This window comes from Pyrus communis, chromosome 15 (genome assembly GCF_963583255.1).
Source record: "Pyrus communis chromosome 15, drPyrComm1.1, whole genome shotgun sequence".
Classification (NCBI taxonomy): domain Eukaryota; kingdom Viridiplantae; phylum Streptophyta; class Magnoliopsida; order Rosales; family Rosaceae; genus Pyrus; species Pyrus communis.
Genome location: NC_084817.1, coordinates 874464 through 901520, shown reverse-complemented (window position 1 = coordinate 901520; position 27057 = coordinate 874464). Strand labels below are relative to the sequence as shown.

The 27057-nt window shown below is 37.7% G+C and overlaps 5 protein-coding genes across 7 annotated transcripts; 2 read left to right on the top strand and 3 right to left on the bottom strand.

The window, feature by feature from the left end:
• The first annotated feature begins 311 nt into the window (after nucleotides 1–311).
• Nucleotides 312–3469, top strand: LOC137718801 (uncharacterized). The gene is made up of 3 exons (XM_068458337.1): nucleotides 312–955; nucleotides 1128–1228; nucleotides 2448–3469. Exons 1-3 carry the CDS (start codon nucleotides 426–428, stop codon nucleotides 3116–3118), a joined length of 1302 nt encoding a protein of 433 aa, XP_068314438.1. The 5' UTR covers nucleotides 312–425; the 3' UTR covers nucleotides 3119–3469.
• A 5801-nt stretch (nucleotides 3470–9270) lies between these two features.
• On the bottom strand, nucleotides 9271–11115 carry LOC137716925 (WEB family protein At1g75720-like). Its single transcript, XM_068456274.1, has 2 exons — nucleotides 10840–11115; nucleotides 9271–9844 (listed from the first exon to the last, which is right to left on the bottom strand). Exons 1-2 carry the CDS (start codon nucleotides 11002–11004, stop codon nucleotides 9344–9346), a joined length of 666 nt encoding a protein of 221 aa, XP_068312375.1. The 5' UTR covers nucleotides 11005–11115; the 3' UTR covers nucleotides 9271–9343.
• A 1786-nt stretch (nucleotides 11116–12901) lies between these two features.
• On the top strand, nucleotides 12902–14883 carry LOC137717956 (AP-2 complex subunit sigma). The gene is made up of 6 exons (XM_068457475.1): nucleotides 12902–13039; nucleotides 13114–13212; nucleotides 13325–13375; nucleotides 13466–13639; nucleotides 14045–14104; nucleotides 14589–14883. The coding sequence occupies exons 1-6, from the start codon at nucleotides 13037–13039 to the stop codon at nucleotides 14628–14630; spliced, it is 429 nt and encodes a 142-aa protein (XP_068313576.1). The 5' UTR covers nucleotides 12902–13036; the 3' UTR covers nucleotides 14631–14883.
• Nucleotides 14884–15679: 796 nt separating this feature from the next.
• On the bottom strand, nucleotides 15680–21151 carry LOC137717558 (uncharacterized). 3 transcript variants are annotated; one of them, XM_068456956.1, is made up of 13 exons: nucleotides 20016–21151; nucleotides 19592–19770; nucleotides 19450–19507; nucleotides 18845–18975; nucleotides 18574–18754; nucleotides 18183–18477; nucleotides 17996–18065; nucleotides 17855–17915; nucleotides 17644–17719; nucleotides 17468–17555; nucleotides 16969–17319; nucleotides 16679–16891; nucleotides 15680–16433 (listed from the first exon to the last, which is right to left on the bottom strand). In XM_068456956.1, exons 1-13 carry the CDS (start codon nucleotides 20122–20124, stop codon nucleotides 15975–15977), a joined length of 2271 nt encoding a protein of 756 aa, XP_068313057.1. In that variant the 5' UTR covers nucleotides 20125–21151; the 3' UTR covers nucleotides 15680–15974. The 3 variants fall into 3 exon arrangements, with proteins under 3 accessions (XP_068313057.1, XP_068313058.1, XP_068313059.1); XM_068456957.1 differs by having other exon boundaries at nucleotides 17996–18062; XM_068456958.1 differs by having other exon boundaries at nucleotides 18914–18975.
• Nucleotides 21152–24852: 3701 nt separating this feature from the next.
• LOC137718791 (gibberellin-regulated protein 1-like) lies at nucleotides 24853–25644 on the bottom strand. The gene is made up of 3 exons (XM_068458325.1): nucleotides 25476–25644; nucleotides 25294–25336; nucleotides 24853–25211 (listed from the first exon to the last, which is right to left on the bottom strand). Exons 1-3 carry the CDS (start codon nucleotides 25563–25565, stop codon nucleotides 25030–25032), a joined length of 315 nt encoding a protein of 104 aa, XP_068314426.1. The 5' UTR covers nucleotides 25566–25644; the 3' UTR covers nucleotides 24853–25029.
• Nucleotides 25645–27057: the final 1413 nt, after the last annotated feature.

The following is a 27057-nucleotide window of genomic DNA, read 5'->3' as shown; positions in this document are numbered from 1 at the left end:
AGAATTGCTTCAAATCTAATATTAGGATGTAATTAGCAGATTTTATTAGTTTAAAGACTAATTGTTTTGAAAAAAAAAAAATTTAAAATTGTAACTTTCACTCATATAATAATTTAATTAGACACTAAATCAGCAGTTTACATGCTGCATATATAGAAAAGTTTGCCCAAACCCTCAGATGCGCTTTTGCGTTTAGTTATTTACCCATCTCGGATCCGTCTTCCACAGCTCCACTACACAAAGCTATCAAAGTTCAAAAAAGTCTTAAGTCCTCTCTCTCTCTCTCTCTCTCTCTCTCTCTCTCTCTCTCTCTCTCTCTCTCTCTCCCTCTCTCTCTCTCTCTCATATATATGAAAAGAGCAGATACCTCGTTCTCCAATTCTAAAATATCACTTCTTTAATTTCTCGGTGATCTACTTTTTCCTATGGCTCTCTTCCCTTTTGCACCAGAGGCCACAGAGCCCAAGAAGAAAGAAACGCCACCATCAAAACGCAGGCAAAAGCAGTCGTCTTCAACCAACAAAAAGCAGCAAAAACCACCGTCCTCCTCCTCCTCCTCCTCCTCATGGGACCACATCAAGAACCTTCTGACCTGCAAACAGATCGAAGGGTCTAGAGTACACGACCCATCGAAAAATAATATTGTCGGTGGCGCAGCTGCCGACCACGGTGGAGGCTACTCGAAGCTGGGGTCATCCTGCAGCTCCATATGCAGCTTCAGAGATGTCGTTCATGGGAACACTAGGGTCGTTCACAGAGGTGACAGCTCGTCGCCCGAGAGTAGCACGCTGGGTCAGGAAACCGGGTTACTGGCTCGGAAACCTGCAACTCGGTCAATCAGATCCAACGGTTCTGGTTCTTCTGCTGCTTACCAGACGTCATCATCCTCCAGAGGAATGCAATTCCGGAAGCTCTCTGGGTGTTACGAGTGCCACATGATCGTTGACCCTAGCAGGTAGATATTAATTTGCACATTTTTTATTTATAGTCCTTAATTTAGCTAACTTAGTTAGAGTAGTATGCTCATTTTTTTCACTGAAGTTCGAGTTTTTATTCCCATAATTTAGATTTAAATATAGTCTAAAATACCACTTAAAAAAAATTAAAATACTCTTATGTTTATACAGGTACCCAGTTCCTAGGTCTACTATTTGTGCTTGCTCTCAGTGTGGAGAGATCTTCCCAAAGATGGAGAGTTTGGAGCATCACCAAGCAATTCGCCATGCTGGTACTACATAATCTATTTTTCACACGAAATTAATCATTTTCACGCTGAATTTCCTTTAATTATTTCATGGTTTATTTATTTTATAGGCAATATGCTTTTCTCCATGATTTATTCTTTCAATTTTCCATCACATTTTATTAATTTTTTTACATAGAAATAGTGAGTTTATATGGCTTATATGTGATAAAGTGCACGCAACTACGTCTCCATATATAGTTTTTGATATTTTATTGATAGCCTCTTTGTTTGGCTAAAACTTTGTGCATTCTTACAAGCTAATTTTGAGCTAAAATTGTGTTTTAAGTCAGTTAATTAAAATAATGTATATATTTTCTTATCGTTAATTTGAATTTTAATTTTCGTAAGCTTGAGCGATTTAGAATATCATTTTATTAAAATACTGGTAAAAATTGAGAAAAGAATCCAATGAAATATATTTTTTTTCATGCATGAATAAAAAATTGTGCTTCTTAATTTGCCGCGAGTCTTGCATCTAGCATATAACTAATCATAAGGGCAGTCAACTTCATAGAGTACAAACCTACAGCTGTCAATGCACAACCAAATAAATGATCCTCATTTGTAAGGTGGCCTGCCTTAAATAACTGGGAGATGAACTTGTTGTATCCCGCCTAATAATACAATGTTTTATGTAAAGTTCTATAATATATAACGATGTATTATTAAGATAATTTGAACGTTATTTGATAGTAACTTGTTTTCATGCATATTTTGTTTTTTTATGAGAGATTTTTTAATATGTCAAGAATATAGTCTGATTCATCAAGTTTAAATTATGAATTAGTACACTTGGTGTACTAATCATGTTCCGGACATTGAAAGTTTTCAATTTCTTAACATCATTTACCCCACTTGTGACGTCAAAGACTCAAAACTCTAAAAAGTTTTTAGTTGTGACCGGAACACAAGTAGTACATCACGTATTTTAATAGGAGTGGTGAGAAATTTTATTTTTTAAGTTATTAACTTTTTAACACACGTATCTTATGACACGTAGTGTTTCATTCCATGTACCGATCACACTGAAAAATCTCTCCAAAACTCAACCATCACGACCCCACCGACAAGTAGAAAATAAATACTATCATTAATATAATTCTTTTTCTTTTACAAATTCTATAAGTTTACTATATTTAATTAAGGTTCCATAATATAAAAATATCTAAAAATAATAATATCTTAACTTTTATTTGTACAGTGTCGGAGCTGGGCGTCGAAGATTCCGGCCGAAATATCGTGGAAATAATCTTCAAATCGAGCTGGCTCAAGAAAGACATCCCCTTCTGCAAGATCGAACGCATACTAAAGGTACAGAACACGCAGCGTACGATTCAACGGTTCGAGGACTGCCGTGATGCAGTGAAGAACCGTGCGCTGACAAGCACGCGGAAGAACCCTAGGTGCGCGGCAGACGGGAACGAGCTGTTGCGGTTCCACTGCACCAGCATCTCGTGCACGCTCGGTGGACGTGGCTCATCCAGCCTGTGCGACTCCGTACCTGGCTGCGGAGTGTGCACGATCATCCGTCATGGCTTTCAAGGCAAAGCAGTGGCGGGAGGTGATCAAGGTGGTGGGAGCAAGGGAGTGCGGACCACTGCCAGCAGCGGTAGGGCTCACGACTCGTTTAATTGTACGGACGGGCGCAGGGCCATGCTGGTGTGCCGTGTCATTGCGGGCAGGGTCAGGCGCATTGCGGACGATGCGCCACCGGAGGAGGATGGCCTGCCCCAACTGTCGGCTGCTGCTAGCTCCTACGATTCTGTAGCCGGATTCGCTGGAATCTACTCCAATCTCGAGGAACTTGTTGTTTATAATCCGAAGGCCATCCTCTCATGCTTCGTAGTCATTTACAAGGCTATGGAGTCGTGATTAACGTTGTAGTTTAAGTCGTATAATGCGTTAGTTATCTTCATTACATTGTGAGTATATGTTATTGACACGGTATACTAAGTCAATCATACACGGTGAATTTAAACACATTCCGATATAATGGTGATTGATTTAAAATACCATCACAGTCTTATCTCGTTAAAAGGAAGTTCTTTTTCTTTTTAGAGCGTGCTGTATCGACTAATATCAAAGGTCAACTTTGCTAACTTCTACTACTTTATTTCTTTTTCGTTTTTTTTTATGTGTTCGTGTATATACATGTTTTTCTGCATCATTTTCACATGGTGATGCTAGTGAGGCCTACCTCTTTTTTTGTTTTTGTTTTTGGCTTTGTTTAGATTATAGGTTTGTTTAATGGATTTAGCAGCTTTAGTTCAACTGCTCAACTCCAAGAATATTTGTTAAACTGTTTTATCATATGGGCAAGCTAATTTAAAATTAGTGTATCTAGAAACTATCTTGTTCTTGTCCTTTTTAATGTTTTTAATCTGCTGAAAACAATGAAAATTCATGTGATCGATGAATATTCAAAGCAATTGCAACATTCAAAACGTAGGTGTTATATATATATATATATATATATGTTGATCTGTCAATCTTCAATGGATGCCTGGCTAGCTTATATCATCAGTGTCTAAATCACACACCTAAACCAAGAACTAGTCTTTATTTCGTGCTGGGTCTCCTTATATGAGTCATCACGTTTAAATTCATGAGAGGTCTTACTCACACTTGAAAGGCAAAGCCCCATGACCAATATTCAGTAAACAAAAATGAGCAATAATTGTTTCCAGTAAAAGTGTCAATTAGTAATTAATTTTTTTTTATTTTTTAGGGAGAAGGGGTGGGGGGTGGGTTTCAATTGTAATTAGATTATTGACAAACTTTGTAATTTTGTAGCTCGGGGGTTATCTAACTCTAAAAGCAAGATTTGTACCCCACTTAAGCCAGGAGTCCAAGACTAATGATAGGGGCCACACGTGAGATAATCTTTGAATTTACGGGTAATTCTAGAGAGATTATTTATTTGAATCGTATTTTGTAAATTATATGATGTAGTTGTTGATGGTTGGATTTTTTATTTAAATTATGGATAATACTAGAGAGACTATCTATTTAAATCATATGACATAATATGGTGGTTTACAGTGTGGTCTAAAAAATTAGTCTACCTAACATTTCTTTTAAACTATTACTGCACGTAGTTATGTCTTGATGGAGGAGTTCATGTTTGAGTTTGACCAATAAACAAAAACTCACCAAGTCACGAACTTAGTCATCACCAACTCCAAAGTAATTAACTGATGTAGAAAAAGTTCACCGCTGTCATAGTGATAAATACATATGTATAATATTATTGTATTGAAACGTCACAATAGTAATAGAACAATGCATATATAGTTGACAGATGATAATTGCATGCACATGCAACATGCGCGAGCAGATGCACACTAACTATTACTTCTCATTGGTTGGAGTGTTTGAATTGAACTGTTCAAAAGCCGATTAATTTATGGCATCAACGTAGCGATCGCTCATTGCAAGATTAAAACAAAGATAAAATAGTTATGGCAGATAGTATATATAATTAGAAACAAGTAGGGTTTCCCAAAAATCATGTTTAATGCAATCCTCGTTGAGATTACTGACAAATCTTGCACGTACAATCATGTTAATGATAGATCAGTGGCGGTCCATAGTCCATACTGAAACTGTAATTTCAAATTAAGGCTCGTGCCAAACTTCCTCCTACAGCTTGATTGACAGTCCAACTAATCTTACTTATACTAGTTAGTGTTAGCTACTAACAAATTAATTAGTAGATTAGCATGCATTGACAGGTTGATAGTTATTGGAAGTGAGATCAGCCGGGACCAGCAGATGTTTGATTAGAATTAGTAACCAGCCGAATATTCATCAACTCAAATGCATCCTTTCGGTTCTTTTCGCATTATGGGGGTTTCTGTTTACTTGGGGACGCCCCTTCCGAACTACATCGGGTTTTCGGCGAGAGACTATTTTTGTTACGCTCTTTTCGAATCATTTAGGCGCTTTGCCCTATGCTTGAGAAATTAGTTTAGTTCTAGCTGTGGTATTAATTTATAGCATTACTCATTTTTAGATTATGGCTTCATCACCTTTTAAGGATCGGCCAACATGCCTCGATTTCGGTGTTTCAGTTGAATATTTGGGTCGTGATATGTCTAGCAGAATAGCACTATAGCCAAGTCAATACCCACCTCGTAAAATGTTAGAAACCCCCACCCCCACAAGAAATTTTTCATTGTGACTGGAACACGGGTAGTACACCACGTGTTTTTATATAAGTGGTGTGAAGTTTTATTCTTTAATAAATATATTCCACCAGTTGTATAATAACACGTGATATACCATTACGTGTTCCGGTCGCACTGAAATGTTTCTCCACCCCACATCTTAACTAATGACAAAAAAATGAGAATATTATAATATGTTGTCTTGGCTTTAGGTTTGTAATCTTTTGACATTGTTAAATAAACACAAGTTTTCTCTCTTTCTTCATATTGAATTCTAAAGTTTGCTAGTTGTTTTCCAATGAAGAATTATTGTTTGATTTTCCTTGTCAATTGTCATGTCCTTCTGCATTGGACACCCTAGGTGTATTTTTCGAAATTTCCTCATGCCCCGCTATCAGGCTCAAAATACGCTTCATCCGGAGCCCATAAACAAAACACATTATGGTTTTCAGTTGATTAGCGGACACCTACAGCCCAAACAAACATATTTTGTCATTAAAAGTAGCAACAAAAAAAAATTTCAGAAATTGTATCAAATCCATCAGAGGTACCTCTCACCTCACCTAGTCTGGTTTGTATTAACAATTAACAACACAATTATGAAAAGGTATTTGGAACTAATTTTTTTTGTTTAAAAAGGGATGACTTCACTTAGTCTGGTTATCAAGTTCATTGGACGGGTGCTTGCTTAGCTCATGATTAGTACATTTTCTTTACTTTAAGGAAGAAAGTACCAATTAAACACAATTATGATGTTGTCCAAATATCATTAGAACAAACCCTGGCCCTCCACATCATCTGAATTATCCCTCCTCACAAGCTCATCATCTTTCCAAATAATATAACCATTTTTTTGTTGGCATATTTATTGATTTCCTCCCGAACTTGTATAGAATTGTCAATTTTTTTTTGAATTTTAACTTTAGCCAATTACCTCCTTGAATTTTTATAATTAGTCAATTTCCCTCCTAAACTTTAATTTTAGCTGATTACCTTTTTGAATTTTTATAAATAACCAATTTTCCTCTCGGTGTTAGATTTTAAAATTTTTCATCCAATATTCCATCCATCTCGTTCTCGCGGACAACACATGCATGACAACTATATAAGGGCAAAAATGATAAAAATTAGATGAATGAAGCATTGGATGAAAATTTTATAATCTAACGTAAGGGGAGAAGTTGACTATTTATAAAAGTTCGTGGGGATAATTAGTTAAAATTAAAGTTCAAGGAGGAAATTGACTAATTTTTAAAATTTATGGGATAATTAGTTAAAAAGAGAAATTGACTGAACCCTAAACCCTCTATAAAAGTTCGGAAGACAAATCAACGAATACTTCTTATTTTGTTTTACCATAAACAATTATTAATTATCTTCGTTTCTTTTGCCTTTGCAGGACCATTTGTGATGCTAGAAACTGATAGGGTCTGGACCACCTGGATATGAACTTGAGCTAGAAACTGATTCACATCTTTTGATTTTATTGTGTTGAATTGACTAATAGAAAGGCAATGATTAGGGTTAGCTTTCCTCAGGCAAGCAGGTACCTAGCTAACATAAAGCTAAAAAATGAATGGTAAATTTTTGGCATGTCTCTTTTACTTACTAATGAACATGAGTCAAATAATCATTTACCTGTTTCTCATTAATTTGAGGATTACTTAGGCTGTGGATAAGTGCAATCAAAAGCATCTACTTAGTAGTGTTTTCAGGTCATAAAAACGTTTTATGAAAAAGTACTAACGAGTTCCAAACGTATGCGCGCCTTCTAAAACTTTCTGTGTGTTAAATCAGTTAATCACTTTGAAAAGAATCATGAGCAAGTAAGAAGTGGAAAATTAGGTTGAACTCTAGCGTTTTAATTAAGTTGAAGGCTAATCATATATAATTAAGGAGGGCTTTTGTTGTGATTAATTAACAAAAGCTATCTCATCTCATGAGGACAAGTGATGCCCCTCCAAATGATTTTAGCACATGGAGAACGCCATTGCCTACTCCGAATGTGCATGCTCATCATCATCCTTGAGGCTTGAGAGAGTTTAATTTCCCAAATATATAGAATAACATCAACACCATGGAACTTCTAGAAGATTTTCAGTGTGCTAGAAACATAGTTTGATACATTAAGTGTCATAATACAATTAATTGAAATGTTTTTTTTTTCAAGTTTCGAACCAATTGTATTGTGACACTTGGTTTACCAAATTGTATTTCCAACACACTGAAAACTCTCTCCGGAACTTCACACCCTCATCTCTCTTCCCCATTTTATATTTATAAGACAGACACCCTCCCATGATAGCATTCCATTTCCCGGAGGACAAAATCACAGAGAATACAATGCTGCATAATATTCCAAGAAACCACAGCTTTATTATACAAGTAGGTCAAGAAACCCTCCTCCATCGCCAAAGCTCAGACCCTCATCGTCAACCTCCCAAGCTGAACTTGTCTGCGATGAAAATCTTCAACCGCTTCAGGAAGATAATAATGAGGCTTGTGTTTTCTGTCCCGTCTCGATCGGCCAGAGACACGTCCTCGTCGGGAGCTACGAGCACTACCAGGCAAAGGAACAGTAGCTGTGACAGATTTGAGCCTCCGAAGACTTCATGCAGTTCGTACTACTCGTCGCATTCGCATTACAACGAGGCCATCGCTGACTGCATCGAGTTCTTTAACAAGTCATCTTCTAGCCAAGAGGGCAGTTTGGATGATGGAGAATTCAACGTTATGGTTTGATATATCATTCCCAAGCATCAATCTCAATATCACATATCACATATGGTTTGGTTACTACTTGTGTTTAATATTTGCCTCATTTTATCTTATAATTAATTTGCAATCTTTGTTTTTATCCCAAGTGCATCAAAATAACATGTACTGTGACTTCGGTATAACGATAAACGCTCTTATCTAGTTGCACGTTAAATATTTGATTTGCTTGCTATTCATGTCTCTTACAATGTGGGATTTAAACCTACAACGTACTGTTTCAGTTTGCTTGCGCTATACATCCTCCAACATATTCATGAAAATTAAAACAACCTTTACTAAACATATCCATATTTTTCTAAATGCATGCATTAGTTTTGTTTAAATTATTTCTCATTGTATTTATTTTCACTGGAGCTGGGTTGAATTTTGAAAAGAAAAAAAAAATCCTAAAAAGTGAAATGACTGTTGTTTCTAGCCAATTTGAGAGGAGAAAATTTTCATTAGGACACCATGACCACGTTATTCAAAAGAAATCTCTATAAAAGCATGAGATTTTTTATGCTTTGGTCTCATCTTACTCTGTAATGATTCTATCCAGTTTGAAAGCTACTCTAATTAGATCTCTCCATGATGATTCTATCCAGTTTAAGAGCTACTCTAATTAGACAATCTTATCAAACTTTTTGTCGTGCTCCGTATTTGTCGTCGGATGTCGAAGACTCAAAGCACATATTGTTGCGGGCTGTCCATCTATAACTAAGCTGGTCCTGGTCCAGCGGCTCCAGCCCAATGTTTATATGGCCCGTTGTATTAAAGTCCATTTCATTAAGGCCCGTTCAATTGACCAAAGGATACACTACTCAAATAATAAAAAATAAAAAATAAAAAATAAAAAAGGTCCCTAGTTTAAGAATGAAAATGAAAAGGAACATAACAGCAAGTTTAAAGGGTCTAAATTATTAGGTACTCTATTGAAGGATGCTGATTTATTAGGTATTTTCGTTAAGAAATTATTATGCAGTACTGGAACACAGTCACGTGGTATAATCAATCGACATACAATGTTACAGTTTTATCTTATCCCGAGCCAAATATGCAATGGATTAAAAGAACTGAAACATAGAAAATACACTTGTACAAAAAAAGGGTGAAAAGAGTTGGGATGCAATCTTCTTGGAACCAAGAAGTATGTGTGTGCCTGTATGTTGCATCAGGCATAAGCAACTGGGGAGCTTCCTTTCTTCTTAGAAAAGATCCCTGCAATCAGAGGAATCAAGGGCTTCTTCTTTTTCTTGAGAGAAGGGTGTCTTTGCAGTGTTTCCTCAACACCTCCTGGCGCAATCATCACTTTCGCAAGGGAAGGTGGATTTGCAAATGTCACATACCTTTTCTTTTGGAACTCAAAACTTTCATCTTCCTCACTTGATGCTTGTGGTTTGGTTTCAAACTTGGTCGAGTCTTCGTCGAATATCCTGACGTCTTCAATCTCGGTTTCTATGAAGTGTTTTTCATACTCTCGTTCCTTCAGTTGTTGGAGCTCTTGCTTTGTGCGATCGAGCTCCTGTTTTAGAGAAGAGAGGCAGTTTTCCATGAGCTCACTTTCTTCTCTGGCTTTCTGGAGGCTTTGTTTTGTGTCCTCTAGTTCTGCTGACACAGTTCCAATTCTGGATAATGCAGGGTGATGCCCATTTCCATTTGCTTCATTCTGCATCTATATACGGATCATGTTACAAAAAAACCAATTAGCATCGAAATCAAATGCATCCCTTAATTAAAAATTTAATTTTATCAGTCAAATATATGTAAGTAAAACAGTTTGGGGAGAAATTTTCAGAATAATAATTTTCATGTCACGTCACTTGTACTTGAACAGTCACATACAACATGATCTCCCTGCATTTAGATCCATTCAAAATGGTCCTTGTGAAACCAAATTTGCAAATATCCTCTTTATATGGGTTTTGTGCGTACGAGTGACGTGACATGAAAGTCTCAACTCTAGAATCTCTCCAATTAAGAGTCATACTAATATTTGATAGTGCAACAAATAGTAAAGGAACCGTGGATGCTTGCTTTGCTTGCTTGTGAGCCCTCCTAAAGTCTAAATAAACATTAGTTAATTTTATTTAAAAAGAAAAAGAAGGTATAGTGCAAGTGCATAGCATATAACTTGGCATCTCTTCATATGAAAGCCAAGAAGATTAGATTCCCTAAAAAGCTGATTAATAAGGAATTAGGCCTCGTGATGATTGCTTATACTCTCCTAAATATATCAAACTATACATATTTAGCTTTATATATTCCACCAAACATGATAATTAAGGACAAGTTGTACTCAGCCACGAGCAAAGCATATATGATTGACTATCTTCTAGCAAGACCAACAAAGAAATTACATTTTGTAGAGGTTGAAATCTATGATGCATGGATACATACAAATATTGATTACAATACAATACGATAGAATATATGAATAGTAGAAATACAATTTTTTATTAAAACTGTGTGCAAATTACGAAAAATCTCCGGAAAAAAACTTACATGCATGATAGCTAAGCTAGTTAACATAAGTAGTAACCCTTAATCTAGCTGATAACCCTAATGCAATTATCAATGTGGTTAAATAAATTAAGGGGAACATATGTTACATAAGGGGCGGAGGATATGAAATTGAAATGTGATGAAGGTTGATGATGAATGATGCACCTGTTTGAGCTGGGAGGCATAGAGCTCTCCGGCAAGAACTTTTTCTCCGAACAAAGCAACGGCCTCTTTGACAGAGCGGAAGGGTCGCCTCGTATCAATCTCCGCCCTCCTCGTCCTCGTCGTTTGCATTCCTCCTCCTCCTCCTCCTCCTACTTCTTTCTCCATGTTCACTTTGTAAAATGTTGCACTCCTAAAGTTGAAAGAATGAAGGGAAAGAATTTGTGTTCTATTTGGACTAGTACTACTTGAGAGAGAGAGAGAGAGGGAGAGACAGATGGGGTGGCTGGTTAGATTGACAGCTTACAAGTGAGGGGGAGAGAGAGGGACTCACAGGGGGGTTATAGGAGGGAGTGGGGAGGTTGAATTCGTTTCTTCGCGTCCACTTCACTAGATATCTGTTAATATATGTGAATGCGAAAGGCGGTGGGTGGGTGGCTCCGTGGACTTCGGTAATAGAGAGGGACTCTTCGCCAAATGCCCCAACACAAACACACCAACAGAACAAACTCCACCAATTCCAACCCAACTCTACGAGTGTTGGGCTTGCCTACAAACTACCAACATGGACTACAATCCACAAGTAGTAGTAGCGCTTACATATTTCGGTGTTTTATTGTGATATTCCGGACTAATGACTCTATCATATAGAAAAATAAAAAACATGACATCGTATTAATCGTTTAGTGAATAACGTGTGGAATCCCTTCTCCCTTGTAGCACCCGACGAATCTCCCTTTTAGCACCCAATGAACAGATCAGAGGGCACACATGAACGGTAATTTGTCAAATCTGATCGGCGGCCACAACTCAAGGTTGATGAAAATTTGAGAATTTCAAAAGGAGAATAATTAAGCCAATAATAAAAAGGTTTAGGATGAGAATCATCAATCACTCTCAGCTAATCATTATCAATAACTATATTAACAAGATCTTAGGCTCGGCCAGATTCCTCTTCATTTACCTTGTGTTTTACAAAAAATAATATTTGATGGGACGGGAGAACATATAAAAAAGAAATGCTGGCGGTCCAAGTCACGGTAAGCATATTAGGACAGGATATATACTAAAAAACTGTGAAAAAACATGTTGCAAGCAATTCGATTTCGACCTAACAGCACCAAGCACAGATCGTTGTTGCGTCTCACATCCACAAGTCCACATTGTTTTATCCGTCCAGTCCCAATTGTTGTCCAAACATTCATCTTAATCACAAATTTAACGGTATTCTAAATTTTTCTAATTAATAGATGAAGAGTTAAATTTAAATAAAGTCACGCTATCTGATTAACTTAAATTGAGTTTTTAAGTGGTGGATTGTGTGGGTAAATAAGCTACGCCTGAATTTAAATTTTCCTCCTCTTGTAATGTAGCTTAGAGTAGAATTATCGCGGTGACGACTTAACTACTGATTGCTGTTAAATTAGTTAGCTGTTTAACTAACCGAAAACTGTTGGGAACATTTTGCCAGTTGTCAACTTTCAAATACCTAGAAAAGATTATGAGATAAATTCCCTTTTCACAATCTAAACTCAGACAACCAAATTTCAGTAATAACATGTATAACGAAATTTGCCTTTCTGGATATCCAAAAAACCTAATGAAATCACTAGCAAGCATTTTGATACCCGAGAAACTCTAGTGAAATCACTAGCAAGAATTTTGATTTCTCAAGTAATTGTTCTGAGCCTCCGGAATATAGAATATTTACTGAGTGCGGTATGAGCAATTGGTTTAGAATCTTCATTTTGTCATTTATTTTATAAGTTTTTAATCAATTATTATGCGACTTTAAGATGGACCGACAATAAAATTCAAGAGTTTTATATGAGTGAATTAGTTAAGGGTAAATTACATAAAATTACCTTGTCAATCACAGTTTTATACTTCATCTTTAAAAAATATTAATGTCATACTTCATCTTACGAATTTATTACAATTTCATACATTCTGTCGGTTTGTCTTCATTCTTAGAATGTTTACGTTGACCAAGACCGCCAACGGAGACACGTCTCCTCTACCCAAGTTACTTAGTTACGCCGGCTCCCTCTCCCTCTCTCTCTTACCGGCCCCGCTACTCATTGGAACTCCGAAACGACATCGCACAAAGAAACCAAAAGGAAAAGAAAAAAGTTGGTAGCTTTCGTCCCCAAGTTTGGGGTTCCTCTGCTGTTAATTTCTCTTCAATTTTGCTTCGACAATGGTACTCCTCTCTAAACATTTCCAGTATTATTTGATTCGATTTCGAAATCTGACCCGATCCAATTTGTATGGCAGATCCGATTTATACTGTTACAGAACCGGCAGGGAAAGACCCGGTTAGCCAAGTACTACGTTCCTCTCGAGGATTCCGAGAAGCACAAGGTCGAATACGAGGTATGATCCACACCTAATTCCCCTTTATTTCAATTGATATTAAAATTTTAATTGCAATTTGTGCTGCAAGTTTCGAAATTTCTAGGGTTTTTGAATTCGATGGTACTTGCAGGTTCATCGTTTGGTGGTCAACAGAGATCCCAAGTTCACAAATTTCGTCGAGGTTTGTAATTTAATTTGTTTTTTTTATGTTGGGATTTTTTTAAAATAGTTTGGTTAAAGCAAAGATTTAATTTTCTAAATTAATTTGCAGTTCCGTACACACAAGGTTATATACAGGAGATATGCAGGGTTGTTTTTCTCACTGTGTGTTGATATAACTGACAATGAACTGGCATACTTGGAATGCATTCATCTGTTCGTTGAAATTTTGGATCATTTTTTCAGCAATGTTTGCGAGCTCGATTTGGTCTTTAACTTTCACAAGGTCCGTTGCTTGTTCTCGCCTTCGTTTTGATGTGATTATTTGCTTTCGTATTTAGTTCCCGAGTTAGTAGTAGTCACCCCGTGCTGATTATATTCACGAAACTTAACTTGGATAGTGGTGGGAGTAGATATATATGAAATAATGAATCGGCCATACTACTGGAAGCCGTTGATTTTTGCGAATTCAAGCCCGTTGTTTTCTCCTTCAACATTATACCATACCTTGCGGTTTTTCTTACTGTCAGTTGATGTTAGGCAGTAACCAAGTCAGGCTGCATGGTAGATGCCAATACCTAAAGTTGTAAATTCCTTGGTGTTGCAGAGTTTCTTCCCCGCTCGTGAGTCTATATGGGTGTGGTTTTTTGTTACCTTACTGATTAATGTTTTCTGTTTTCATTTATGGAAGGTCTATCTGATACTTGATGAGTTCATTCTTGCTGGAGAGCTCCAAGAAACAAGCAAGAAGGTAAGACCATGAGAATGTCTACGAATTTATCTTCTTGTGAAGTTTTGTCATCAATGTAGCTTTTCTTCTGTTTCTCCTGCATTTTGCGTTTGTATGCTGTTAGAATGGGGACAGGCAACAGAAACCTTGGTTTAGAATGGGGACACGCAACAGAAACCTTGGTTTTTTGTTATCCATTTTGGTCCGGGGACCCTTTGATCTGATTTATCGTTAATCATGTATCAGGATTTTGTGAAAGTATGTGCCTTTGATTGCCCCTCACGGGTCTTCTGGTTCTTTCCCCACTAGCTCTTGCCTTGTTTTGTATAGTACACCAAGAAACCAAAATCCTCACTCCAACTTGGCTAGATCGCTCTATTTATTTCCCAATAACTACCTTGCTTTGTGCCTCGTCATGTTTATACTGATGTTATGTAATCATTGGCAATGCAAACATACAACATCGAAGATATCTGGTTTCATGAATTTTTTGTTGTGCTTGCAGGCGATAATAGAGAGAATGGGGGAACTCGAAAAACTAGAGTGAAGATTTTCCTTGGGTGACAAGTTTTTAGGATTGATGTATTGGTTCTTTGTTTCTGCCGATTGTTTCAGTCAATTCTTGTATCGCCATTCGTTGTGTGAATTCCTTTCGTGCAGTAAACGTCAATTAAACCTGAAGGTTTCTCTTTTTCATATCTTCTTTGTACCCGGTTTTTCCCCCATTTTGTCATTTGTGTTTGAAATATATATTCGTATAATTGAAGGCATATATACGATCAATGGTGTATTTTTCAGTTTTTCTGTTTCCAGATAGGCACTTTTGTAGTTTACATGGAACAATGAGTATATGCAAGTTAGCAGACAAATCAGTTTTCTTTGACATTGCTTGGAACAGGGGTCGTGTTATGTTGGCTTCGGTTGCTAAGGCCAGAGCTCCTATCCTGCTGCGCGGACCAACGGTATTGCCGAATGCATTTCGCGGGGACCTTTCGATCACTTTTCAGTTCTACAGGTGTTTAACTTGAATTGTAACAAAGCAATGTATAACCCCATGGAAAACTGGCCGTTATCGGGTGAAATCCATTGATTAACCTGCATATTCTTATGTTGTGTGGTCGACAATGCGTTACTGATTTGAGATATCGTTGCTGTGGAAGGTACTTCAAGGTAGGTCTCTCTTTTTGAGGATTCAAAACGAAATATGCTTTCGATAGCTTTGAAATCAGATCACGTCCTTCGAGTGCAGGACAACGTTGTACAAACGAAGTGCAATACGAAAGAGACCAAACATCAACCAAAATTACCAAAATCTTTAGACCTAAGCTAAATTTTAGAAAGTTTTAATGAAATACTCTTGGTGCTGTTTACTTTTAACGTTAAAGATATTTTTACTATAAAAAATCACATCTGATATTATTCACTTACAACACTTTTTGTCATTTTGGTTAAAATTCAAAGTTTTCAAACCATTTTCATTAGTTTTCCTTAAATTTTATTCCCCAAGTCTTCCAAATTATTAGTTCTGTTTCGATTTAGAAAAGCCGAAGCCATTTTCCGAAACACAAGCCAAATTTGATCCCCAATGCAATGTACTTTGTAAAGCACAAACATTTCTAATTTTTCTATTATCTTCTTTGTAAAAGATGAACAATGTGCCTCAAATATGTTCGTGAAATGACTACTACAAAACCTTTGCGGCCTAATAGTCTAAGGGCAATTTTCCTACGAACCGAATGCCTCAGCTTATCAAGCCATGGCCGAAATGCCGGGTGATCATTTATACATGTTCATATCTTATTGAGTCGCGATAAAGTTAAGCAGCAAGTCCCCACTTCTGAACAGAAGAAAGAATGAAATAATTTACGAACCAGCTACTTCCCAACAGAACTTACTTGAGGCGCTCGCTGCAGAGCAACTGCAGTGGCATCGCACTTCCAGCATGAAATCCAGCTCCAGATTCCTCGTACACAGAAGGTAGGTGGTGTTCCTGTCGTTTCACCCTGCCGGGAGGAAAAGATGAAGTGACAGCCATTAGCTGTTGTTGAGACAGTGGTGCGTACTTGGGACCAACAAGTTCAAGTGTTGAAGGGGATGGAGACATTAGACCTTGGCTGCATGGCATCAGCATCATATCCTGCCTTCCATTTTGCCAACCAGGAACATGAACTGCGGGCGCTGAAGTTCCCACCGGCCTGTACTGAGCCGCTAAGTGAGTGGCCCAAAGCCTCTGCTGATGCTGTTGGAGCTGAAGATGTTGCTGTTGAGGTTGCTGCTTTGTCGAGGCTGTGGGGCTTGCTTGAGGACCACAAAATGGGTTGCCATGATATGGAGATAGCTGCATCTGGCCCTACAATTAAGTATTATTTTGTAATTTTAGTACTTTGCATTCAATGTTTATATTCAACACTATTACTACAGGTCTAAAATAGTAAAAGGTATGCTTAATTGGTCAAAGATGATTAGCATAACTCTCAGTTGTCCCTCTCAACCTCCCGTTGCGTACAAGATTAAATCCTGGTTCTATTAAAGTGAATCTAAGCTTTACAGAAGAACTGGAATAAAAAGAAAACAATTAAAGGAGAACAGAAAAACCTGCTGCGACACTGAAGGATTGTTAGGGTGAGCGGAAGAGCTGTACTGAGACGGGGGCAAAGAGAAAGGAACGAGTGTGTGACGTTGCATGAGGGGATGGATATAAGTAGCTTGGGATTGTGACGATGGCTCCATCCCGTTTCTAGATCTGCTAAAACTATTATTACTTTCTGAGCCACCACCTCCAGCTGACAATGACAGGAAATCAATACTCTGCAAGAAATGAAACCAGTGAGAACATCATCAAAACCCTGCGATGAATAAATAGCAATTACAACACTAAGCTTTACCTGCTTTGGTGAAGTGTATGCCCAAGATCCCAATGCGAACTGTGGCTGATCTTGATGGAGTTTCATCTGCTGCAGTGTACCGTTCTTAGCTTCGGTTGAATTTTTTTCTGAAATAGAAATACCTACACTACTGGTAGAAACAATCCCATTTAAACCATTGTTCGATTTAGCATTGATATTAACTCCCAGAAAAGCCACTTGTTTTGATCCTTCATGTGGTCTCATTTGACTAGGCTGTAGCTGTATCTTATTTTTACGCTCGGAGTTTTGTAAAGCCTGAATTAAGTGACTTATGTAAACATGAGCTGCGCACTTCTTACACGACCTTCTACCATTGAGAACAGCAGTCACCTGTATAGTTGATAGTCCACCATACCCTCAATCAGAAGCTTCACATGGTATTGAAATTTGAGAAGAAAAGAGTGGCGCATATTCAAATTATAAAATAGCTGATAATCATACAATGGAATCATTAGAAAATTGAAATTCCTCTCTTCACCTTTCCAAAAGACGAACCATTTTGGACCGAAGCTCTCGAGGTAGACAAGGCAGCATCAAGCCAGGGCGGAATTTTAGCAGCAGGAGACCTTGAATAGATAAAAAGCATGAGAAACGGGAAAAATAGAGAGAAATAAAACTTATCTAGAAAATTTATTCAGGATTGAGGACAATTACTGTGACAATGATGATGGACTATCATTCCTAGCACCATGAGAGACACTTGAAGACAAGCCAGGCCACAATACTGGACCTTTGAATCAAAGAACCAAAGATGATGTCATCTTGAAGAAATTGATACGCAATGCAATACTAAAACACGGCTTTTCACAAGTGAAAGTGAAATTACAACCAATAGTGAAGACTTTTCTGCAAACAAGAACTATACCATTTTTCTTTGTTTCCTGGTCCATATCGTGCAGTACAATTTGAGCCCCAACAGTTGTGCTCTGAAGAGTAACCCAAATCTTAAAATCAAACTGATCTCACCAAACGATATTTGACTTAGACTTGATGAGTTAATTCTTACCAGCTCCAGTGCTATTACTGGTTTTCTCTCAGGAATTGAGGACAACTCTTGCACAGGCTGCTTTAACCTGCTGGGAGATTAGAAATATGATAAAATGCTTAAAAACGAAACAGATAGGCGGACACACAAACACACAATGAAATATAATGCAGGGATGGAAGCCAGAATTAAGTTGAAGAGTACCCACCAACTATCCAGGTTTAGATCAGATATGCAAAAGTTGACAGCATTGCTTGTAGCATGCTTTTCATTGCACCCCTCAACTTTCACTGACAATGACGAAACATTCAGATTTTGAGGAACTGAATTATCTGAATTTATACTTGATTTCCTGCTGTTAGGCGACTCAGGCTCTTGTTGAGTACTGGGTTTGTTCAAACAATCAACTTGATCATTTTCTTTTGCTAATCTTTCTACATTTGATGGACTGGCAGCCTTGGTAGCTCTCAAGGGGCAGTTTGAACCCGATTTATCATTTCCAACTGCAGAAACCAATTCCACCACATAAATTAACAGTCTGGCACAATTGTATATATTTAAGAAAAAGAAGATTTCTCAGAAGTGAATTACGAATCAACCTTCAAATGCAGATGTCAAACTCTCCCTTGACTCTGGCAAAGCTGAAGGATTTGCATCTAACGATTCAGAGTCTACTTTACTATCATCATTTGAATCGTTTCTGGGAAACAGTCCCGCCAAAGCATACAACGTCTCCACTACTTCTTCCTCATCTTTGGTGATTTCTGAGCCTCCTTGTTTCTTCACAAGTAATTTCGAGTATATGCATTAGAGTTGCGAACAGAAAAGGCAAACATAACGAGAACATCGAAATAGCAGACAGATGACTACCAAGTACGGTTTGGACTTATTTACACCATCCCTTTTCGGAGATTCGCTTCCACGCATTGTATGGCTCACCTTCTTTGCATTTGGTAAAGACCGGGCGGGAGATGCAGATTCACGATTGCGCTTCTTCATTGCTGCAAGTGCATAAACAATTTCAAGAAGGCACAAGACATTCATACTTCATACTACAGAATAAAACAGGAACTGTTTCTTTTTTCTTTTTTTTTTTAATTCCCCATAATCCGAAGGGGACCCGAATCATTGAAAGCCATTAAAGTATCTCTTTTGGAAAAGTAAAACTACAGAAAAAAAGGAGGGCAAAATATCAGACCCAAATATAATAAATAATTAATAAAAGTGGAAAGCTTCCTTCTCGAAAAAGAAAGAAAAAGCGGAAAGCTTCGGTTTTGCTTGACTTCTAATCCAGAATTACATCTTAAACCAAAGTAAAACAAACTCGAAAAACTCCCCAGAAGACCCACCAAAGAAATCAAATCCCAAATAATTAAACCAAAAAATAATTAACTCAAAAATGGAAAATTTAGCGTTGAAATTAAAAACAAAGATAAAAGAGCAAAATTTTCCACTGTTAATTCAAACCCACATACCTGATCGGAGCTTCCGTGGAACGGAGGCAAGATCAACGCCATTGCAATCATCAAAGAACTGGGGAAGAAAAAAGAAAAATTAAAAACAGAGGAATAATAACACGAATCAAAGATTTTGGGTAATCGATAGATGTAAGCAAACCTTTCTGGGAAGCTTAAATCTCTTAGTGGGGAGCTCATCGTCTCTGTCAGGCACGTCGCAACCCATTTCGCAGTCTCCAAAGCTCGTTGTTTTTGCAGTACCAAGAGCACTCAATTTTCTGAGCCTCTCTTTCTTCGTTGATCTTCCAGAGAGCACAAAGTCCCCACCACCATCCAAACCTTCAAAATTTCAGAAGAACAAAATAAATGAACAGCAACTACTCAGAGAAAATAGTGGTGATAATTATAAGGGAAGGAGGCACGCATTATCTGCAAGGCTCTTATCAGAAAGCTACACAGATAAAGACAAGTACCCATCAAGCGGCTTTTGGAATTTTCTCGGCCGTTTTTTGGAATGTTCCCAGCTGAGAAAATTCCAAAAATTCGAAAACGGTGAAATATTTATTGGGATTTTAGCATTTTACTGGGAAAGAGCTTGGTGGTGGTGTTGCTGGGTCCAGAAGATTGCTTGAAGCGAGTGGCTCCTCCTCCACGTCTCACGTCTCGATGCTTGGTGGCAGGTGGTACTAACATCTGGAATTTGAAGGATTCTGGACCGTCTGATTGAGCTCGAGGAACAGATCCTTCGCCTCTCTGCAAATTTTGAGCTCAGCTCTCTAAAATCTTCAAACTTGGATCGCAGAACGATGAAATGGAAGAAACCCAGATGAGGAAAACGAAAAGACAGCAGAACCCAGATGCTGGAATGGGGGTAATGAGGTGGAGGCAAGGGTGCTGAAGAAGAAAGTGGGCGAGAACAACGTGTGGAAAGAGAAAGAGAGAGCGAGAGGAGAGAGAGAGCTTCGTGTTTAGTTTTTTATTATTTGTTTCTTTTTGTGGGTATCGATGGCTATTTAGCGAAACGAAAAGGTCGCCGGAAAGAGAACCGAAAAAGTGGGGTTTGGTTTTTATTTTATTTATTATATTTGTTTAGCCAAAAAAATGAGAAAATCGACGATTTATCAGTTGCTTCGATCGATTGCCAGATATCTCTCCGTTTTTTCTGCGGGAGTGAAGAGAGCTCAGAAAATAAGCAGAAGCAGAAGCAGTAGCAGAAACAGAGGAGATTCAGAGAGGAGGAGGAGAAGAAGAAGACAAAGGTAAAAGCGATTAAAGGCAAAGCGATTTGTCAAAAAGCCACTGAAATGTAAAGCACTGCGCTCCCCACCTCGTGCCCAGAGAATCAGGTTCTTCCTAGAGAGAGAGACGTAAAGGGTAAAAGAGAAAAGGAAGAAAAAGGGTGTCTGCGACTGAGAGACCCGTGAAAACAATGTCAAATGGAGAGAGAGGAGAGTTAGATCGCATTAATTGATTGAAAACAATGTCTCGATTCGATTAGAAACCCAATTTTCTTCCACCCAAACCCACCAAATTAAATCCAACAATTTCTCTCTTTATTTATGATCCGAACCCATTCATTGAATTCATCAGCTTCACCCAAAAGCATTTATGGGAAACGTTGAAACTGAAGGCAATCGAAGAAGCCAGAGAGACCGGAGCTTGAATTTTGGACCAGAGAGAGAACAGAGTGGAGAAAAGCAGAAAGCCAAACGCAGAAGCCACAAAGCACGACCTTGGTTCCCAAAAGACGGAAAGACCGAGGCTTTTTTCCATGCTTTCCCTCCCTCCTCACGTCATTCCACCATCGACGGCTTACACACGCTGTCCATCAGTCTGCGGTCCCCTCGCAGCCGTTAGATCACACACCATCTTTTGATGGATCGGGGCAACTTTATATCCCGCGTGGCATCCTACATCAGATAAACCTCCCACCCCACCCCTGTCCTACCGGTTCACCTCCGCCGCGCTCGGCCGTCCGATCGCTTTCTCCCTCTCCTGTGAAACCCAAATTTCTTAAATCCGACGGTTGTTACTTTTCCTCGTGGAGGCATCAGAAAATTCTCCGTACGAAACGGTTGTGCTTCTCTCTCTGTACCTCCCACTTCCCACATACACAAATTATATTTTGAGATGTAATATTCACATATTTCATTCTATTTCCCACACATCTTTTTAATTTTCGACCGTCGGATAGGATGAATTGAAGAATATCAACGGACAAAAATTATCAAGGGTATGTGAGAAGTAAAATAAGGTGTATGGGTAGTACATTCCTATATTTTCTCACCCACACCCCATGTACATGTACGTATTATACATCGTACCTCTACAAATACGTACATACAATGTGCGTATACAACGCGACTCAGTTAGGAGGACAGGAAGAGTGGAATAGTAGATTGCAGAGTGCAGGGCGGCTAGTGTACACGGCCCAGGATGCGCGTGGGAAAATGCAGGAGTGATTGTACAAACGGGTGTATCAATCTGTGAGTGTCTGACTGAGTGACACTAAAATCTGCGGATGTGAAAGCAGCTGCAGGGTATTGATACCGAATTCCTTCCGCCTAATCTCCTCGTCAAGCAATCCGGATTTTTTAAATTTAATTCAATGGTTAAAATCACGGATTTACTTTAAAAGATATAATAATTTTAGCTGTTAAGTTAAATTTCAGATTGTTTGATGAAGAGAATTAGGTGGAGAGGATCATCTATATATGTGTGTGTGTATATATATATGTATATATGTTCAATTCTAGAGAAAGACAGAAGTTGTTTCGGGAGCCACGAGGAAAGGAAGGAGGAGGAGTTGGCAACTCGGCGATTTTTATTTGTTGGAATGGGGGGACTGAGTCAAGTTTGTTGTGTGACTCGTTGTCCTTCAGGGCGAATGACTAAATGGAATTGGATTTCATTCGAATCAAATTTTTATATTTTAATCATTTATCATGTGATTATAAATTATTTGATTAAAATTAAAATAAATAATATTTAAAAAAAATAATCGCACGATGTATGATGAACGACTAAGATGTGAAGATCCTAGGATTTGGAGAAGATCCTCTTCCTGACTTAATAACCCCACACCAAAAATGAGAGAAATTTTTTATTGTAACGGGAACACGAATAGCACACACGTATTTTTAAATAAATAATAATATATTTAATTTTTTAAGTTATTAATTTTTTAACATACATATTTAATATTTATCTGCAGAGGATCCTCTTCCTCTTCCTAACTAAATAACCCCGCGCCAAAAGTGGAACGGTGTCACTGTGATCATACGAGACATTTGCATGTTTGTTGGGATCTGATAATGTGCACCCCAAAGTTGGAGAAAAATGTGAACTGGCGCTAGCCCATTGGGCCTCCAAATCCCTACATATATCTGATCCAACAGGTTCCAACTAATTAGGCTTATGGACCTAACAATATTCGTCATGCGCTAGAATTTTATGATTTAATTGTCAGTAATTCAAATGCAAATCAGTAAATAAAATCAAAATCGTATTTTTTTTTTCTTATTTATATAGTCCAGTTAACGAATAAAGAGAAACTTGATACATTAACCTCTAAGGGCATTTGTGTTTGCCTTCACGAGTGGTCATGTCTCTGTAACAAGGGCATACGTCATAGTTGTTGAAAGTGCCAGCGGAACGCAGTTGCATCTACTGCAACACGTCCCGCATACCCTATGACACAGATTAGGCCTCGATGATTTTGAACACCTAACAACACAAGCTCCATCACAGTCTGTAAATATTGCCATGTTTAATTATATAAGCATATAATTAAGTGGTTTGGTTAGTGTAACATATATAGCAGTTAATTAATTAATTAATACCTATTTTTGGCTGAGGAGGAAGGTTTGCAGCAAAGGTTGTGGCCACCTGAAATGCGTCACCCTGAGCTAGTCAAAAAAGCTTTGAACATAATACTACAAAAAACAGGATTAGGTAGTTTAATTACGTACAGTTTCATTGGAATCAGCGGCGAGGTGAAGAACGAGAAGAGAAACAAGAACGTGAGCGATCGGAACCTTCAACATCATTTTGGCCCTGGAGTAATTGAAAATATTCGATCTCTCGGAGGATATGCAGAGTTAGAGAACTGAGAATATGTGTGTGGTTTTAAAGTGAAAAACTGGTGTGATATTTATAGAGACGTTCATGAGGGTTATGGGATATGAGGTCATTTAATTCAGTGACACCGCGATGACAAAAAGTACTCCAACGAGGATATGAACCAGCAACAACATTGACCAAATTAAGTAATACTTTTATTGTGCTTTCGTGTAAATAAAAGTTTTTATAAACCATAAGCAATAGCAAAAATTCAATAACACACACGAATACATGCGTGAACACAATTATAAGAATTGTTGTATGAGCATGGGTGGAACCATGCAAGGCCTACAGGTTACAAAATCACGTTATATGAGTTACAAAATATGGTTTAAATGAATAATTTTCCTAGCATTACCCTAACAAAAAAAATGAAAAATTCAATGGTCATATTAAATGAGTTTAATGCAATAAATTGTCCAAGTATGCATGCATGCATGAGAATTGAGTGAGGTACAAGTATGCGTATAAATGTCAGTGTATGGAAGGAGACAGTTTAAGAGTTGTTAAACTGCTTAATTAACTTAATCCAGGTCATAATTTTGGTCAAATCCTAATTGAGTAACAAATTAAGCACTGTGTCTGTATGACTAAGAATTACTTGCATCTGCCTCACAATCCAGGCGTTTCTGTCGTTAGGGCTTCTGCACTTACAAATTCGAGTTTCAGCAGCTTGTTAATTTTGCGAAATGGGCGGGATTGGGCTCTGGGTCACTGAAAATAAGGCCCATGATATAATTTAGGCTTTTCAGTTTTGAGTAAAGTGGGCACGTCAATTTCAACTTCAACTGCATTGACTTGTGATCGAGAGACTATATGGTCCAAAATTTTCCTTATGGACAACTCAGTCCTCATGATCGATGCCATAATAATTCCCTGAGTCTTATGGAGTGAAAAATATATAGTAGCATAGTTAGTCATGCCACTCTTACAAGGGTCATCGCATGTATGTTGAAAGTTCTACTTGTACGAAGTTGGATGGTACTAAAATTGGGAATTGGATCTACTCCGAAGCCTAGGGATCAAATCATCTGGACCGTTGATTGGTGTGTAAAAGAAATCAGAACCATTGGTTGATTTTATGTGATGGACCTGAAAAATGAGTTAATGAGGACCGTTAAATTAAATTTGTGCGGCCCATATCCAATTCCCTCAAATAGAACAAGGCTTGTGTGAAAAGTGCATGATCATCGAGTTCGTATGCTATGGTCCCAAAAAAATAATTTCTTTATGGATACCTTTTCATGATGTTTTACTAACAATATCGAAATGGAAGAGTCATATTTGAAGAAGTTGAAAAAGAATAACATACTTACAAGCAATTTCTGTAACTTTAATAACACAGTGACATTTTTATTTATTTCCAAACATATTATTTATTCATCTGAAGGCATGAACACCTTCAATTCCCATATATACAGCACCTGCATGCCCCATATGAGCACGTTTGTTTGAGTTTCAAGATAGAGGATTGTTTTAAGGACACTTGCGTCTGCCGCCGTGGGTGGTGAGGGTGGCGTAACACGGGCAGGTCTCAAGATTGCCGGCGGTACCCGGTGGAACACAGCTGCAACGCTGGCAGCAAGTCCCGCATGCCCTCTTGCACAGATGAGGCCTCGATGATAAACGACATCGAGCACTGCATGCTCCGCCACAGTCTACATATATATTTACATTTAATCAAACACTGCAGTACTATACAAGTCCAGATGAAAAATCTAAAAATAAACATTTACTTACCTATTTTCTTGAGGAGAGAAGTCTGTTCTGGATTGTTGTTTACCTGCAAATTCAAAGCATATAAAAAACATGCATATACCACCTTAAAGCTAGCTTGTAAAACACGAAAAACAAAGGATGAAGCTAGCAGATAATTAACTGCGTAGCTAATTATAATTAACCGAAACTTAATAGATAATTACCGTCTCATCAGCTTCGACGGGTGTGAGAACAAGAAGGGAAACGAGTAGTGAAACAATCACAACCCTTGATGAGGTCGAGATGGCCGCCATGGCTAGCTGATTAACGAGATTTAGTTATTTCCTTAATTATATTCGTCTCAAACCTAATTGAAACTAAGCTTAAAGTGGAGTGGTATTACTATGTGGTTTTCATTTGCATGGCTTCCCTATTTATAGGGCAGGAGCTTGCCAGCTGGGTGGGTACGTGTGGCATATGCTAATTGGCCGCGAATAATTAAGAAGCCAAAGTATTAAGGAAAAAAAATGGCGAAAGCATGAAAAGAAAATAGAAGGCATCACCCGTGTAAAAGCTTTTGGAATCGTGTGCCTGGACGATGAGTAAAGCTATCGTATTTGCGTTTTGTATTGCTTTCGTGGGGATGAACTTTCCAGCTGGCCTTAGGTTGTAGTAGCTCATGGTTATCATGCACGTCGAAAATTAATGATGAGTTTTTGCTCGAAGGAAGTTGGGGTTTTACTATAGAGAGTTAGGAGCAGATGTACATTAGGATCAAAGTAGTCCTAGGACCACTAAAAATCTGAAAAATATACATGTGATTGTCTTTTGAGTATTCTTAGAAATATACATGTCCTTTTTGTGCTCATTAAGTGTTCTTATATAATGACTGCTAGACATATCTTCACAGATTACGTCACCAACACTATACAAATTCTCTTGATATCACTTATTAGATTGCTTCAGCATATGTCGATATCTGTTAATATGTGCACAACATAGTTTAACTAATGATAACAAGCCCATCAAGCTTTTAAAGAAATGTCTTGGTAAATAAATTGATTTTTTTTTTTTTATGCGGGCTTCGATTTTTGTTTCTTTTTTTAAAACATGGATTTTTAAACAATAAAATTGTCCAAAGTTCAAATCTTGAATCCGCCATTATAAGGAGTAAGCCAATTACATTTAAGTACATGAAGGTCTCCTATTTTTTTTATGTGAAATTCATACTCTCAACCATTTTCATTTTTTCTTTATTCTTTGTCGCGTAGCCGAAGCGGCAATTTAGATTGATAAAGGCACACACTACGCACACAGTCTAGAGGACTAATTACAGAAAATTAAGGTGGACTTATCGGACTTTGCCATGCATATAAAGCAAGCTAGTGAATCTAGCTAGCTGTTAAGCATGGAACCTTGCTATTAAGTATACTTAAGTTGCAAGACATGGGCAATCAATCAATTTTTCATTTTTTTATTCATTTCAATACAAATATCTGAGCCTGATCTTTTTCACCAAGGTTACCGGATCAAGTGATTCGGGATTTTGAAATTTCATTTAACAGCCAAAAATTATTATAACTTTTAAGAGGTCAAAACAAGTGGACTATTGGATGAAATTTTAAAGATTCAGATCACTTGATCGGTGACCTTGATGGAAGAGATCCATCCAAATCTCTTGACATAACCGAATATACATTAGAATAGAATTCACTTGAGTTCAGAAATAAAGATAAATTAGAATAGCGTTCGAAACTCTGAAATATAACTTTTAAAAACAATTCCAGTAGAAAAGTCCTATGAATT